Raw genomic sequence first — 17,410 nt, 5'->3', positions numbered from 1 at the left:
AACTTTAGTACCAACTAGTGCAAATAATTTGAATATTCAAACTTCTCCGAGACCAAACTTCTGCTAGGCGTAATAAAGCTGCTTTTTCCGACATAGATAAATTTCTATGTTTAAACAAAGTACAAGCGACTTGAAAATTTTTCAAAGCCAAAAGAATTTGAAAATTATTCAAAGGTAAAACATTTTCTGAATTTTTCTAAGTAATGAACATATGCGAGTTTTTCTCATTACAAAACATTCGAAAATTTTTCAAAGAACAAACTTCTGCTATACGTTATATAGTCGTTTTTTTTCACATTCAAAAAATTTTCTGTATTCAAACAACATCAGAACTTTTCTAAAACCAACAGATTGAGAATTGTTCAAAGTACAAAGAATTAGAAAATTTATCAAAGTTGAAACACGTTAAAAAAAGTTTTTAGCTTTAAAATTCTGCAACTCCTTTTTGTTTTTGCCAACTTTAGAAATTTTTAAAATTCACGTATCTTCAGAATATTTCTAAGTGCAAAAAGAAAAGTTTTTCAAAGTACAAACAACTTCAGAATTTTCTAAATACCTAAAACATCAGAATTTCCAAAGTATTAAGAGTTTGAAACTTTTTCTAACTTCAAACTTCTGCGACTCCTTATTTATCCGTTTTTTCAGAACTTCAGAATTTTCCTGATTCTAAACATCTTCAGAGTTTTTCTAAAATCAAAAGTTTCAGAATTTATCAAAGCACGAAAAATTTGACAACTTTCAAAAGTCGAAACAGTTCAAAAATTTTTCCTCGTCCAAACACCTGCTACTCCTTATAAATCCGTTTTTTTCCAACAAAGGAAAGGAAAACTTTACATTTAAACAACTTACGAATATTTTTAAGTACAAAAATTTGAAACGTTTTATAGACTTCACTCAGCTTTAGAAATCTTCCTTAGTATAAACTATTTGAATATTTTTTCAAAGTCTAAGCAAGTTGAACATTTTTCAGACTTCAAACTTTTGCGATTCTTTATTTATCCATATTTTTTTTTTAAACTAAAAAAAAGTTTTCTAGGTTCAAACAATTTCAGAATATTTCTAAAACCAGCAGATTAAGAATTTTTCAGAGTATAAATAATTTGAAAATTTTTCGAAGTCTAAACAATTTGAAATAAACTTCTGCAACTTCTTATAGATCCATTTTTCCCAACTAAAATAGTTTTCTATGTTTAAAGAATTCAAAAACAATTCTAAGTACAAAACAGGAAAAATTCAGAATTTTCAAGAAATCAGAATTTTCCATCAAAACTTTTCGAAGTACGAAAATGTAAAAATTTTTCAAAGTATGAAAAATTGTAAAATTTTTCAAAGTCAAGACAATTTTAAAATTTTTTATAGAGCAAATAACTTGAGAAATTTTTTAAGTTCCAACATCATCAGAATTCTTCATAGTACAAACAGTTTTTACAAACAGTACAACAGTATTACTTACAACATCTGCGATTCTTAATATACCTGTTTTTAAAAAACTTCAGAAATTTAGAAATACCAACAACTTCAGAATTTTTTTAAAACCAAGAAATTAAAAATTTTCCAAATTACAAAAACTTTCCCACGACCAAACACCTGCTGCTAGATATATAGCCATTTTTTTTCAAATTAAAACAATTTTATGTACATGCAACTCCAGAATATTTCTAACACAGACGGATTCAAAATTTTTTCAAAGTATAAATAATTTTAAAAAATTTCAAAGTCAAAACAATTTGAAAAAAAAAAAAAATATTCTGTTACTTTTGTATACTTGTTTTTTCCAACTGAAATAATTTTCTATGTTCAAACAACTTCGGAATTTTTTCAAAGTGAAAATTATTTGAAAAACAAATCTAACATTTTTCTAACACCAAACTTTTACAACTCCTTAAATAATTTTATTTTTTCCCAACTGCGAAAATTTTCTAATTTGCAAAGCTTTGAAATATTTCTAAGCAGAAAAATTTGGAAAATTTTTCAAAGTCAGAACAATTTGAAAGCTGCTCAAAGTACAAACAAATTAAAAAATTTTCTAAGTACCAATAACATCAGAAATCTTCTAAGTACAAACAGTTTTAAAATTTTTCGAACTTCTGCGATTCCTTACATGCCCGTTTTTAAAAACTTCAGAATTTTTCAAAGTACCAACAACTTCAGAATTTTCCAAATTCTATGTTTTTTCAGAATTTTTGAAAACAAACTGATTCGGAATTCTTTCAAAGTACAAATAATTTGAAAATTTTTCAAAACCGTAATAGTTCTTAAATTTTTCTAACTTCAAACTTCTGCGATTCTTTATTCACCCGTTTTTAAGAACTTCGGAATTTTTCAAAATGCCAACAACTTCAGAATATTCCTAATTCTAAGCATTATCAGAATTTTTCACAAACAAACCTATTCTGAGCTTTTCAAACTACAGATTATTAGAAGATTTTACAAATCCGAAACAGTTTCGAATTTTTTCCGTGACTAAACTTCTGTGATTTTACATAAACGCGTTTCTTTTCTACTAAAATACTTTTCTATGTTCAAAGAACTTCAGAATTTTTCCAATTACATATAATTGTAAAATTTTTCTAAGCCGGAGCAGGTTGAAAATTACTTAAAATATAAACTTCTGCTACTTCATAAATAAATTTTTGCCAACTTCAAAAATTTACATGTTTACAAAACTTCAAAATATTTCTAAGGACAAAAATTTCGAAAATATTTTAAAGTTAAAACAATTTAAAAATAATTCAAAGTACTACCAACTTCGGAAATTTTCTACCAACAATACATCCGAATTTAAAGTTTTCTAAATTCCAATCAAGCTTGAAAAAATTTATAACTACCAAGGTACCGTATTAATCAACTAAAATAATTTTATATGTTCACACAGCTTCAGGGTATTTCTAAGTACAAAAAAATTGTACATTTTTCTAACTCAAAACAATTTGAAAGTTATGCAAAGTACAAAGAACTTCAGAAATTTTCTAAGTACCAATAACATTGGAAATTTTCAAAGAACAAACATTTTGAATATTTTTCTAACTTTAAATTAACAACCAATCTGAAGTGTTTTGGAACGCAGATGATTAAAAACGAGACATAGTTATCGAAAACTTCAGTTACAGAGTGACGATATGAGTTTACTTAACTTTCTTAGGTTAATGATAAATACGCTAGTATTTCATCGATATTTCCAAGAACTACCTTAATCAAACGAGTTTTAACGGATTTTCATTAAAATATGAATTACGGGTTTTAGTGACTTAATTAACGAGTTTTCATAAAAATATTAATGAATAATAATTACAGTATATAACTGATAATGAGTAGACAAATTTATCAAGTTTTTTCGAACTCATAAACCATTTTCTTCAACTGATTATATATAGTTATCTCTCAGAATGATTATTACATATTTACTATATCTCGACTAATTAAAAACAAACATTTTGACTAATAAACTATTTCATCGGTTTAGAATTATTAGACATATCATTTTAAATTGGTAAAAATGTAATCTCTAAAGAAGGGTTCATTTAGAAATTAAACCAATGTTATTATAATGCTTTAATGGGAAAATAATAATTCGAACATTAATTTAAGTAATGAAAATATAAACCATTTTATTCAACTGAATATGTATAGTTATCTCTTAAAATGATTATTACATATATACTATCTCAGCTAATTAAATACAAACATTCTGACTAATAAACTATTTCATCAGTTTAGAATTATTAGACATATAATTTAAAATTAGTAAAAATTTAATCTCTAAAAAATGGTTCATTTAGAAATTAAATTAATGTTTTTATAATGCTGTAATGAGAAAATAATAATTCACACATTAATTTAAATAATAAAAACATAAGAAAAATATACTAGCTTGCAAAAAATTTCTAAGTCCCTGGAAGGGAAAAAAAAAACGTTGCTCATCACATTAGCGAACTCACTGAAGAAAACAAATTAAATATAAACATTCTGATTATGAAACTATTTAATTAGCTTAGAATTTTTAGTTTTATAGTCTAAAATTAATAAAAATGTAATCTTTGAAGGCTCATTCTTAAAATTAAATCATTGAAATTATAATGCTTAATTGAGAAAATAATAATTCACAAATTAATTTAAATATTGAAAGCATAATAAAATATACTAGTTTGCGAAAAATTTCTAAGTCTCGAAAATAAAAATAATTCTTCCACTTTCCAAAGAAGAGATAATAAAAATCTTCCTTTTGATAAAACTTTATCTAAAGAGGGGATCTCGTAATCTCACTCCATTTCAGAAAAATGTCCAAGTGCGACAGGAGCCCCATGAGTATACTGCCACATCGACTCGGGGTCAATGACTGCGACATGAGCCCCATGAGTATACTGTCACATCGACTCGGGGTCAATGACTGCGACTTGAGCCCCAATTTTCCACTACTAATGTTCAACTCCGTAGCCTTGTAATTTTGAATCTAATCCAGAAGACAAGAGAACTCCTGCATCAAGTATGGGGAGAAATTCACCTACATGGTGGACTTTTTAATGGAACTAACTCTCATCTGCGTTATATGGAGAGGAAAACCACGAAAACCTCCCATGATATAGTCTGGCGGCAAGGGGACTGTTACCCATGATCCGTCTACCACTGATATTATTTTACTTCAGCACTGTGGTCTGTTCGAGCAATGTGCAGAATTCCAATCGACCGGCCATCTCTGGGATTCGAACCCTGTTCACCTCATTAAGAGGCACGCACTCTATTCCCTAAGTACCAGGGTTTTGGTAAAGTCTATTTTCAGTGGTCAAAAAATTATTAAACAAAAATTATTATGTAGTTATCAAAGACAGAATTCTGGCCTGTCGGTCCAGTTAATCATTAATCACCGCCAAATTTCCATTAACGATAAATTCTCTGTGGTTCTAAATTCTATTTGTAATTGTCTAAAACCGATTAAAACCTTGCATTGTTTTCAAGAACAGATTTCAATGAGATTTAAGTAATCCAGCAAGTCAGAAAGTGGTCAGTATTTTGATTGACGATTAATTTTATTTAAAATGAAGTTCTGTTTATAAAAATCAGGAAACGTTTAAAGCTATTAGTGTTGTCAGACACATAGTTTAAGTCAAGATTTGAGAATTCTAATTCGTCGATAAGCGTTTGTAATTTCGATTTACGTCTGGAAGCAATTAAAGTTTTCGTTTACAGTTAGCATATATTTCTATCTGAGATTTTAGCATTCTAGCTAGTCAGAAAGTGACCATCATTTTGATTGACAATAAATTCTGCTTATAAACTCCATTTGTAGCGGTAACATTGAAACTTATCATTAAGCATGGAGCTCAATTAAAAATTTGAGTACTTAAGCTAGCCGGAAAATGATCGATATATATTATATTATATTATATTATATTATATTATATTATATTATATTATATTATATTATATTATATTATATTATATTATATTATATTATATTATATTATATTATATTATATTATATTATATTATATTATATTATATTATATTATATTATATTATATTATATTATATTATATTATATTATATTATATTATATTATATTATATTATATTATATTATATTATATTATATTATATTATATTATATTATATTATATACAAGAAAACACGAAGAAAGTTAAGAAAAACAATAGTGCTCCTCACACTATTGTATTAATATTTTTTGCTTTGGCTTTATTGATACAATATCAGAAAGCACTCTGTTTTGCGGATTTAATCGTGTGGGCTGATGAAAAGATTATATATATTTTTTTGGTTTTTTTAAATAAAATTTCATTTTTTTCTTCTTTTTTTTAAACTGTTTGTTATTTTTTACTTATTATTTCCCTCCCCTTTTTTTTCCATATGTCTATAATTTTTCTTTGTTTTGTTTTAGCTTCATTTTGTATATATATATATATATATATATATATATATATATATATATATATATATATATATATATATATATATATATATATATATATATATATACACCTTGGAGGGCCTGATGTTAAAGTTTAAAATTCATTCACTTTTTGGAGACATTATCATTCGTTTTTTTAAATTGCCGTTGAATTGTTTTGAAATGTGGACATACAGTGTCAATCCAATTAAAAAGTTTTCACCTAAAATTTCAGGTAAAGAATCAAATTAAATATTTATCAATTTTAAAGTATCTAGCACAGTATTTCATAACTTACAATGATTAAATCTTATGTTCACATTCCTCAATAATTAGAAAAAAAATCACAAGTTATTTTTTTTCATTAACTTAAAATTTGAAGGGAAAAAAATTATTTAAAATTAAAGTAATAATGACACTCATTAAAAGTGTGTTTTATAGTGTGTCATTATACACGTCATACTTAAAAGAAACCAACAAAATATTGTGAAAAAAATGTAATAATCTGATCGCGTACGCTACGCTAAGAATTTGAAAACAAAAGTTAATTTTTCATTATTTTCCAAGTTTTTTTTTTTAGAGAGTGTTGAACAGAATAAAATAAATGGTTCAAGTTGCTGAGCTATTCAATAAAATGTGTCCTTAAAGTACATTTCGGGTAGCATTTTTAGGTAACAGTCTTAATAAGACTAAATTAGAAAATCCTATCAAAACGTCAAAAAATTCAAATCAAAAGATTATAAGTTATTACTTTTATTTATTCAAAGCATTGTAAAATTAAGTTTTCTATCTAAAACAAATACGTTATTAATAAAATGTTAAAAAGAAAAAAATCAGTCGAATTCTCGGATAAAAAAGTGAGTTTTATCAGTCTCATAGTGTACCTTCAAAGAAATAACACACTTTGTTTTTCTTCATTGTTTTTCATTTGGAATAAAAACGAAGAATTAAGATGAGCTAAACTTCATTTGTAAATATTTTTTTTCATTTATTTTGTCTTTTAACAAAACAAACACAAATTTTTAAACAACAACAACTTTTTCTTTCAAATCCACTACATTTTGTTTCTTTCAATTAATCCTTTTGAAAATGTTTGTTGTATTCAAAAATATTCGTTCGAATTTAAAAATATTCCTTTTAAAATCAACAATCTTCTAAAGTTATAAAAAGAAGAAAGGGAAGAGGGAAAGAAAAAGGAAATAAATGTTTTTAAATAATTTTAAAAGACATTAAAATTTAGAAAGAAAATTTACCTTTCATTGCTTTTTATAAGTTGCCTTATTGCAACGTTAAATGCAACCATTAATGAATTCCGTTGCAGAATTAAAATCTCAAACAATAATTGTCAAAAAAAGGGCACTTTTGTTACAAAACAAAAGTACTTTAATGGAGTTCAGAACATTTCTTAAATCACTCCTTACATAAAATAAAATATTCAAAAAGCACTAAAGAAGGAGTTTAATTATTAGATAATTTCATGGAAATCGGTTTGCTTTGTAACATAATAAAGCTCAACTATTTTTCAGATTGCTTGGGAACTTTATCCCATAACCCGTTCACCAATGAGGATATTTTCCGTCAGCACTGTGGTCGGTGCGACCCGGGTGCGGAGTTCGTATCGCCCAGCCATCGCTGGGATTCGAACACGATTCACATCATTGGAAGATGAAAGATTTATCCCCTTAGTCACCACGGCTGTGCTATTGCCTATGGAAAATTTTTTATCATAGGCTATAGTTTTAAGATAAAAATTTTCTATATAAAAAAATACCTAAAACTTGCCTTACGCATACGGAAAGATTTCGCCATACATATATGGCAAGTATGTAGATAAAAATTTAAACTTAAGCAAAACTTCATGATCTTAGTGGAGGCTTTATTGATGGAACTGATCCGGATTTGCGTTTCATGGATAAGAAAACTTTCCGCGAAAACCTTCCATGGTTAGCCTGATAGCAAAGGGACTCTAACCTGTAATTTGTCTACCACTGAGGATATTTAACGTCAGTATTTTGGTCTATGAGAACCGGATGCGGAATTCGAATCAACCTGCTATCACCGGGATTCGAACCCAAATCACTTAATTGGAAGGCGAGCGTTCTATCCCCTGGGAAACCACGGTACCCAATCAAGGACTGCAGGAAATCATTGTTTCCTCGTATTTAGGGATGATCTGCGTTAAGTTCAGAGTGATCGTGGAAAATATATAAAATTGATTCGATGCATAGTTTGCAATTTTCAGATCTACCAAAAACAAAATATGTGTTCCAACACTTTTGGAGGGTTTCTTTTGCCTTTTTTCCGTTGGTAAATTTCTTATTGTTTATAGCAACGAGACTGTGGACTTATTGTAAGGCACGGTTCCCTGCAAACGCACAGCAAAACACAGTCAAGCATCACTTACTGCGGGCCGTGTTCGGGTGGGTGTGACCACTTTGATCAGTCTGCGAAAGGACCGAGGATGTGTGGTATCGCTCTTCGTTAAACTGTTCTACCGTAAAGCAGTCGTTGGGCTACGTAAGATTTTAAAATTTAAATGTTTTTTCTAAAAACATTTGATTTTGCTAGATGTAATATACTTGCTTAAAAAATTGAAAATATTTGCTTTAAGCAATTATTAACGTTTTAATACCGAAAATAGATAACATAATTGTCTCAACTTCTGCTCATTTGCTTAAAATCGCCTTCGTAACAAATTTAAGCGAATTCTAGCATTCACCTAAGATCTATTTTCTATAGTCAAGAGGCACCGAAGCTGGTAGCCGCAATCGTACAGATTTTCGATATTTTTTTTAAAATGGACATGAAAACAACTTCATTCATTCGTAACCTCCATATAAAAACAATGTAGTTAAACCAATTCTAATTATTTATTACCATTTAAGAACGGGAATATATGTTATATATACTTTTATAAATTGTCTTTTTCTTTTTAAGAAAAATAACAAATGAAGAAAAAAACATAAATACAAAATATATTAAACAACTTTATTTAACAAATAAAGAAACAGATAGATACACATTTTACAATGCGCCATTTTAAAATAAAAGAGCTCAGAATTAACAGCATTATATATATGGAATGAATTATAATAATTCCTAGTCTGAAATGGAAAATTAAAAAAAACAGCCAATATATTATATACAATTTTCTTCCTAAAATAACAGAGCATGCTGTACAGAAATTAATTACAAAAAGACACACATATTTCAAAAGAAACGAAACTGGTTTCTTTTGCTGGTTAATTACAAATTACTTTCTCACTATAGAAAGCTCTTTATTTTTACATAAACATGTTTTTATTTACAACTAATTTTAATAAAACACTAATAATGTTTTGAGGGAACTTAACAGAAATAAAATTCTGTAATCTTCAGCTGAACGCTATCATTTTTTCGTATGTCCCTGTATTTTAGATTTAAAGAAAAAGAATGTTAAAGTCTATTTAGAAAAAAAAATAGTAGAATAATAATAGTTTTTATATAAATAGTTTATAGAATAAAATAGTTTTTTTTTTACTTTAGACTTTAAATATTAGAGAATAGTCAACTTGATTCAAATTAATTTTTCACAATAAAACGGTAGACCATCATAAACCTTCAACAATGACACCATTAGCTAGAAACAAAGATTTTGTCGAGCAAATTTATGTTTTCATTTGGTATAATTTTTTTTTTATCTAAATAGGGCATTCACCCCTGTGGCAGAAGTTTTTCGGGCATTCTGCTACATACCTCTCTAGTACTAATATCTTTCTGCAAGATACTTTTAGTAATAACAAATATGCATGTTACTAATGTAAAGTAACCAAAGCGTCAACTTTAAAAGAAAAACTTTTCGGTTACAAAATTTTTTTAAATTTGAATACTTAATATTTTTTTTAATTCTAACATCACGGGCAATATTCTCGCATTTTGCAGGGGGAAAAACGCACTAAATATTTCTTTTTTCGCATTTTGTAAATCATCATCACATTAAAAAGAAAATGATAAAAAATCGTGAAACAGTAACTACCGAAAAGTAGCTCGACGGAGAAATTACGCGAATCGAACTCTCTCAAAAAAAAAAAGGTTTGGTAAATACGTGTTTTTATTTCGATATTCAGTTGTTGTAAAAAATAATATAGTGTTAAAAATATGATTTTAAAAACTATATGGAAGTTAAAATTAATAACTGCAAAAAAAAAAAAAAAAAATAGAACGAAAATTTCTATAGGATAGTTTATATAAGCTATGGAGGCACCATAAGATCATGAATTTTGTTTTAATTACACAAGCATTATTGCAAAGTTGTAAATATTACATTATTTTCTATATTTTAAGTTATATAACCGCAATGTGAAATAACATGCTACCTTTCAAAATTTTTAATCGCTGACAAATACAATAAAAACTTTAAATCTGGTAACAATGATTTCATTTTAAGAATGAAACACAAAAATGTACTGCTTAGACTTTTCTACTTAAGTTAAAGCATAGTTTAAACGAAGTAGTAAATACATCACGTTTTCACAATGCAACATATTCAAAATTTCAACAACATATTTTATTTTTACAAATTTATTGCCTTTTCAAGTGCCAGGTTGCATGAAACGCATCGTTTTCACCTCTCCATTAATTAAATTAGAATTTATTAAGTCTCATTTTATGTACATAAAAACCTTGGAAGAAACTGCTGCGTGCATCTGTATGCGTTTTCCATTTTCTAGAAGAAAAACCCCGTATTGGCTATCTGAATATTGGGTTTCTCCTACGAATCACTCCCAAATTTGTTAGCGAGATAAAATCGACCCCTTGAAAGAAGATTCAGGTACTCGCGGAATAATAGAAACAACAGTTCGATATGAGCCAAAGATCACAGAGAATATCCCAAAAGAGATACAAAATGTTTTGTCAATAGCGAAAGCTCAAGTTTGTATTATTCAGAAACAGTTCCATCATCTTGTCAGCAGACCGATAGCGAAAATCCAGAGCAGAGAGCCATAGTTGCTGTTGGCATCGCTGGTGGAAGACTCGACATGCGCAGAAGGGCAGTCGATGACCTGGCGATGAAATGAATGCTTCTTCCGTCTCTCACACTCATTGCGATAGGGTCCTATGCAAGCAGCGTATGCCATGGCATGAGGTACGTAAGTCTGTTCTTGGACCCCTCTGAAAAGATGGGCCATGGGGCCACGAGCATAAACTGGTACATCCTCGCCACCGTGCGTGTCCCATCTACGTGGTACAGCACTTTGTTGGACATAATTCTTATCCTCTGTAACAAATATAGACATCAGACGCTTAAATTGAACAAAATATATTTATATATGAATTAGAGTTCGAAACCCAGTCACCTCCACTTTTTTCCCGTCAAAAATTTGAGATTCTTGCATTTTTAAAAGCTCAGCTGACGTAGATACATAGTTAGGATATAAAACAAATCATGTCCTCCTACATGGTATCGAACATTTTGTGCATTAAAATTTAAATAATGTTCGAAAGCATGCCATAATTCTAAAGATGATCTGTTCGCAGAATAAACTTCGAAATATAACCACAAGATGGCTGCCGTTGTTGCTTATGTAGCAACAATTTTACCTGGACCCCAATTGGGCTCAAAATTGGCTCAATATGATTCCCATATGAACATACACCAATGGAAGAATATTGGGATGTATAGATTTTTTAATATTGGTTTATATAGGGCCAATATCGATCTTTAAGAGGCCAAGATAGGGCCTATATTGGCTGAAAAATGTATCTGAAATATCGGGTGATTCTAACAATTCTCTATAGGGCCTATATCGGTTGTAAAGTGGCTATAAAATATCGGACGAATCGGGCAATTCTATATAGGACTAATATCGGAGGAATAACGGCCTCTTGTACCTTTATCGAGCCAAGATTTGTGAATATTGTTCCAATGAGGACTCAAGTTATTTCGCTACTAGGGGAAATTGTTCACATAACAAGCATAAAAAATGGAATTAAGCAAAAATGAAGATCAATAAATCAAAATGGAAAAGCGCTGAAAGCAACATAAACCAAAATTGTTTTTAGTACACATTTTTAAATAAATATGGAAGACTGTTAAAAAAAACTGTTAAAGGTTACTGTTTCTCTTGTTTTTATTTTAATCTTTAAATTTGTGTGGTATTATGATTTTATTCTTATTTTGTCTTCCATTATAGGGCCTCGGGGGCACAGTCAGTTTTTGGTTGAACGCTGACTACAAAAAGGTTCCAGCATGTTAGCAGGGCAGTGTGTTCCCTAAAGAAGTACTGTTTTTGCTGACTTGCTTATCTTTGAAATTTCGTTTTGTTTTTATTTAAGTTCTCCTATATTTATTTAAATTGTCTACATAAACTAGCATTTAAATATTTAATTTAGGCTTGTTATTTCGTTGATGTTTTTCTTATATCATACAATGAGTTCAGAGAGTTTATCTTCATATGGTATATCGATGGTACAAATAATACGATACTTGATTTCATAAATTGATGACCCGGAGAAAATATGTAATGAAAACTTATGGAAAAGCAAGAAAGGAAAAACAACAGTTTTAGATGTCATATTAAAGCAATTTTACTTACAAAAGCAATACCCCTGGTAAAGTTAAAGTACATCCTTTCATTGGTGGCGTACGCCAGCTAATATTTACTCTGTAACAAGTCATAATCTGAATGATTTCTAAATATACACTAATATCCCTTAATATTAGGGGGACCTAAAAGTAATGTCGTTTCGGGGCATTAAATATTCGTTAGACTTAAAAACCAATTCATTTTTGTCCCATCCGGCATTGAAAGGTTGTTGCTAACGAGGGCGAATACATTATTGATTAAAAATAAGATCTTGACAACAAATATCAAATGCAGCGAAACGACATTACTTTCCGGTCCCTCCAATATGTAATCTAAGACCTAACTTAAGTCTTTATTTCATTTTGAAATGACAAATTATTAACATTTTCGCTTGTTAAAAATACTGTATAGTATTCGTTTTAAGGTTTTGTCCGAAAACAGGTCAACTGCAAGTTCTAATTATTTTCTAAATTAACAAATTACGTCATATTATAGCCTAATTGGAATGGAGTATTTTGTAATCAGCCGTATTTTATTATCAAAAATAAAAACAGTTCTCTCTCTATATATATTTCAAGTTGATACTTAACTATTCAGTCCTTTGTCACGCCTGTAAAATTAATTTGTTGGAAGTGACCACAGTTATCAAACTCATTTATTAATTCATTTACCAGTATTTGCGTCAGTCAAATTTTCTCTGCCAGTCTCAAAATTCCTGTTATAGCCAGGACCATTTGCATACAGCAAGGTTGTATAAGGCATGCTGTCTACATCAGATTCCTTATTATCTAGACCTATTGAGAAAAATAATTTTTCTATAAGAAATATTGAATCTCAAGTTTTTTTTTGCAATGCACGTTACTTTGCATTACAATATGTGTAATGGCCAAAGCCCGAATTTGGCCACTTCGCGAATTGGCCAAGAACGCTGTAAATTGGCTGGCAAATGTCCGATCTTTTCTTGATTTCGGGAATCGGACGGATATAATTACATTTATTCGATATTTTAATACCTACTGACGATAGATTAGAAGATAAATATCCGGCAAATGCATACCGGGCAGTGGCACTTAACTAGACTAGTATGACTAGACCTTTGGTTAATGTCCGAAATATATATATTAGATCTAGTTGAGTGCCAGTGCCCGGTATACATTTGCCCGGGCATTCTTGAATGAGCACATCTCGTTTTGGCCAGAACATCGTGGCCACTTCTCGAAGTGGCTGAACTTCTGGCTTTGGCCGTGACATATATATTAAAAATATGGAGAAAACATGAAAAAAATATAAAGATTTTTTAAAAGGGAAGAAAAAATATTTAAAAATATATATTTAAGAAATATTTGAAATGTGCAAATCCAATTGGGATAAATCCATGGCTAAATATCTTCTTATATTTTATAAAGATTTTTGTAAAATAAAATTGAAAAAAAATTTTTTTTTCAATAAAATGTTAATATCTCTAAAATCATCAATATACATTTTTCTTTAAATAAATTAATTTTTAATTAGCTGTTATTAATATCTCTACAATCAACAATAATTAAAATTTCAGATTATCCAGTATAATATTATTAATTTGCGCACATCCAGATTCGGGGCAATCCAAGGCAACTAAAATAAACACGCTTCCCTACTTCAGTAAGAACGCGTCATAAAATGATCCCATCATTATCAATTTACGCTCTTATTTTCATATTTTTTAAACTGGCAAACTTGTTACGAAAATATTTTAAATCCTTTTTGAAAGATACCGGTTCCAAAGTGCGTGGAAATGTATTTTACCTAGATTTGCTCATCTTTTTTCTATCTCGGGTACTGTAGTCTTTCTAATTTCGCTTCTCACTTTTATTTTTAATTTTTCGTTGGTAACTTTACGTTTTTTTAATTATTATTTCAAATCACTTTTGTTTATTCTCATTCACCGGGCAATGGCACTGAACTATATAAATAATATAATGAAAACTTAATGCTGTTTGCAAGTTTTAAGTGAAATTATAATATGGATTTCTTTTTTTCCTCGCCTAATTATGGCATTGTATTATTATTGCTTTTACAGTAATGCCTGCAAAGTTCGTATAGATTAAAAATTGTAATATTAAAACAATTTAGTGTAACAAATGATGTAAAGGTTGTTAACTTTTTTTATGCTCGTAAAAAATTTAACTCAAATTTGAAGGCAGAATTTTTTGAGTCACTTTTTTTTAAAGAGGTGATAAAAAATGTTACCTAAAATAGGATTTCCACGCTTTGGCGTTCCTCCAAAAGAGAAGACGTGAGAGTGGTCCGAAGTGACAACTATTAATGTTTCATCGTCAGCTTTGGTCATCTGCAGTGCCGTGACGATTGCATCCTCAAGTGCCAGAGTGTCCACTAAGGCACGGTGGGCATTGTTGAAGTGATGAGAGTGATCAATTCGACCTCCTGAAAGACATAACTCTCATTCTAAATGAAATATATGCAGGGTGATTCTACGATCCTGGAACAGACATTTGGAGGGACGGTCTAGTGTACTAAAACATGCATGATTTTCAACAGGAATGAACCCAGAAAACATGTAACCTTACGGCAACCTTGTACCGGAATTTTCTTTTTATCGTCACGAAAATGTTGGTACTAAAAACCTTTTTCCAATGAAGCAAAAATATTGCAGTTTCAAACCTTTCATCCTAAAAGGATTGAAAATTATTTTTTAAAGTTTTTTTTAAAAAGTATTGTCACTTAAGTCCATAATGACGTATTAGCTGACGTCACACTAACGATAGGATCAAATTGCATTGTCCATTAAAATTTCCATTAAAGGTCTGGTTTCTTAGAACAAGCGCCTTATCTGGGCGTCAGCGGGACGTCAACGTCCCGCTGACGCCAACAAAGTACTGGTTTGTTAGCTCAAGGCCTGGTTTCTTAGAACTAGCGCCTTATCTGGGCGTCAGCGGAAAGTTGACGTAGAACTGACGCCAAAAAAATACTTTTTTGTTAGCTCAGCGTGAGCAGTCGGTGCAACGCAGACATTATCTCTCATTGCGCATGCGTTAATAACGTAAACAAATACTTATTTTGAATTTGTATTGATTTTGTTATTGTCGACCAGTGTTTAGAGAACAAATAATGACTTTGTCCAAGAAAAAACACATTATAGCTGAGCTAAATGAAGAGTGCTATGTTTAATGAAGAAGCTATGTTTAATGTCAAAATCAAAATCTTGGCTGATTTCAATGTGCTGTTGGATGTTGTCCGCCATTGCTTCTGTGGTTAACGTCACGCTGTAATCCAACTGCAGTTGAGTTGGACGGCAATTGTAGTTCAAGATGAGCGTTCGATGACGTATACTATCAAACTCACAAATGGACCAATCAGAGGTTAGCGCTGATTTCCAGCTGACGGCGTCCTGTCCTAAGAAACCAGGCCTTAAGAAACCAGGCCTTAAGATGGGTTTTAGCTGAATATACAAAACTTTGCGAAAAGAAACCGTAGAATGACTTAGATTTTAGATTATTTTCACCTTGAGACTAGCTTTATTAAAGGATTTTTTCACGTTTGAAAACCCTACGTCAACCTCGATTTAAGGTTTTTATATAGTAGAAGGTTGTTTTCCAAGGTTTTGGATTAGAGTAATGTGCGTAGAATAGAACAGATTGTCACAGATGTTGTTTTAAGGTTAGAAAGTTTACACGTAAACCGCATAACAAACCTTTTTAAGTTTACATTGAAAGGTTTTTGCTGAGTGAAAATAAACCTCGTCAACCGTGCAAACCGTGTCAAGGCATGAACACGAAAAAAGGAGGAAAAATGTGTTTAAACACGAAATTAACGTCATAAATTTTGCATTGGATCTTGTCCTCCGATAACAAGTAATGATGTTGATCAAGATCTTTAAATTTGAAAATGCAATTCTGATTTTTCTAGAAATTTGAAACTAATTATTGGCATTTACCTTTATGAGGTATTTCTTTGTAATTTATTTTATTCATAAATAACACATTAAGTTTAACTATTATCTTATTTTTTTATTAAATGTGGTAAGATAAGTTACAATTTAAAATTTAATTTAGAATAAATGTCAGTACAAAACATCGAAAAATTTTGATGATATTATTTTTTCATTGAGTTTATTTTTATTGTTCTTAAGGGCTTTCACTCAGTTTTTAAAGGCATTTCGTATGAATTATTAGGTCATCAACTTCCTGGCTATGTATATAGCGCTAGGCCAATATTTTGAAGATCACATGTTAGGAATTCCTGCCTTAAACTATGCACGTGAAAGTTTTTTGTTAAAGATCGAGAAGAGTATTCAACTTTATTATGTGTATATTAAGTGTACAGTGCGCAAAAAAAAAGAATAACTTTCGTTCTAATGATCGGATTTTCATGCACTAAGTGACAATCTTAATGGTTTCTAGGGGTGACTTCAAATGTGCTTAATAAGTAGTGCTAATTATTAAGTTGACAAAATTTCGAAAATATTGGATAAAAAAATTAGGGTGCTAGGAGGTTATATATATTTAGTATCGTCCCAAAACTATCGCCATAGGAGGAGTAGAAATTTAACATAACCATATAATAACATAACTGCGAAACCATAGAACATAACCATAGAAATTTAACATAACTGCGTAATCGAAAAGAGAGAAATTCTCCGTTGCTAAGCAACCAAGTTGAGAAAAAAAAATGAAATAAAAACTGAAGCCTAATGTTTTCTGTGTTAGCTCGAATCAAAAAAACTTTTTTTCTTCATATTTTTAAATAATTAATAATCTTTAAGTTTCTAGACAACAAATTTGTTTTTAGCTGATTTCTGCCCAAAAAGCAAAAATTCCTTTCATTTTCATCTCCCTTAAAAATAACATTTTCGAAGATTTTACTATTTGAGCACGTAAACTTCTTATAAGGCATTATTTGTATTTTTTAAGTTGTTTTTAATTTTTTCTTAAATTGGAAGATTT

At 29.6% G+C, this 17,410-nt stretch overlaps 1 protein-coding gene and 1 long non-coding RNA gene across 2 annotated transcripts in view; one reads left to right on the top strand and one right to left on the bottom strand.

Moving 5' to 3' along the window:
- The window catches only part of LOC122272008 (uncharacterized), a 131,924-nt gene that overhangs the window by 15,435 nt on the left and 99,079 nt on the right, over positions 1-17,410 (top strand). The window contains exon 2 of the long non-coding RNA XR_015434806.1: positions 12,075-12,161. This is a non-coding gene — a long non-coding RNA (uncharacterized LOC122272008). The remainder of the gene's footprint in view (positions 1-12,074; positions 12,162-17,410) is intronic.
- Positions 9,438-17,410, bottom strand: part of LOC107457235 (alkaline phosphatase) — a 75,919-nt gene continuing 67,946 nt past the window's right edge. Inside the window, exons 7-9 of the mRNA XM_043054938.3 lie at positions 14,697-14,891; positions 13,139-13,261; positions 9,438-11,158 (exon numbers count right to left, since the gene is read on the bottom strand). Of these exons, the coding sequence (XP_042910872.2) occupies positions 10,839-11,158; positions 13,139-13,261; positions 14,697-14,891 (638 nt within the window). The 3' untranslated portion in view covers positions 9,438-10,838. The remainder of the gene's footprint in view (positions 11,159-13,138; positions 13,262-14,696; positions 14,892-17,410) is intronic.

Source organism: Parasteatoda tepidariorum, chromosome 6 (assembly GCF_982258835.1).
Source record: "Parasteatoda tepidariorum strain Cologne lab strain chromosome 6, Ptep-v5.0, whole genome shotgun sequence".
Taxonomy (NCBI): Eukaryota; Metazoa; Arthropoda; class Arachnida; order Araneae; family Theridiidae; genus Parasteatoda; species Parasteatoda tepidariorum.
The sequence above is the reverse complement of the archived record's forward strand: the minus strand, read 5'-3'. Positions and strand labels throughout refer to the sequence as shown.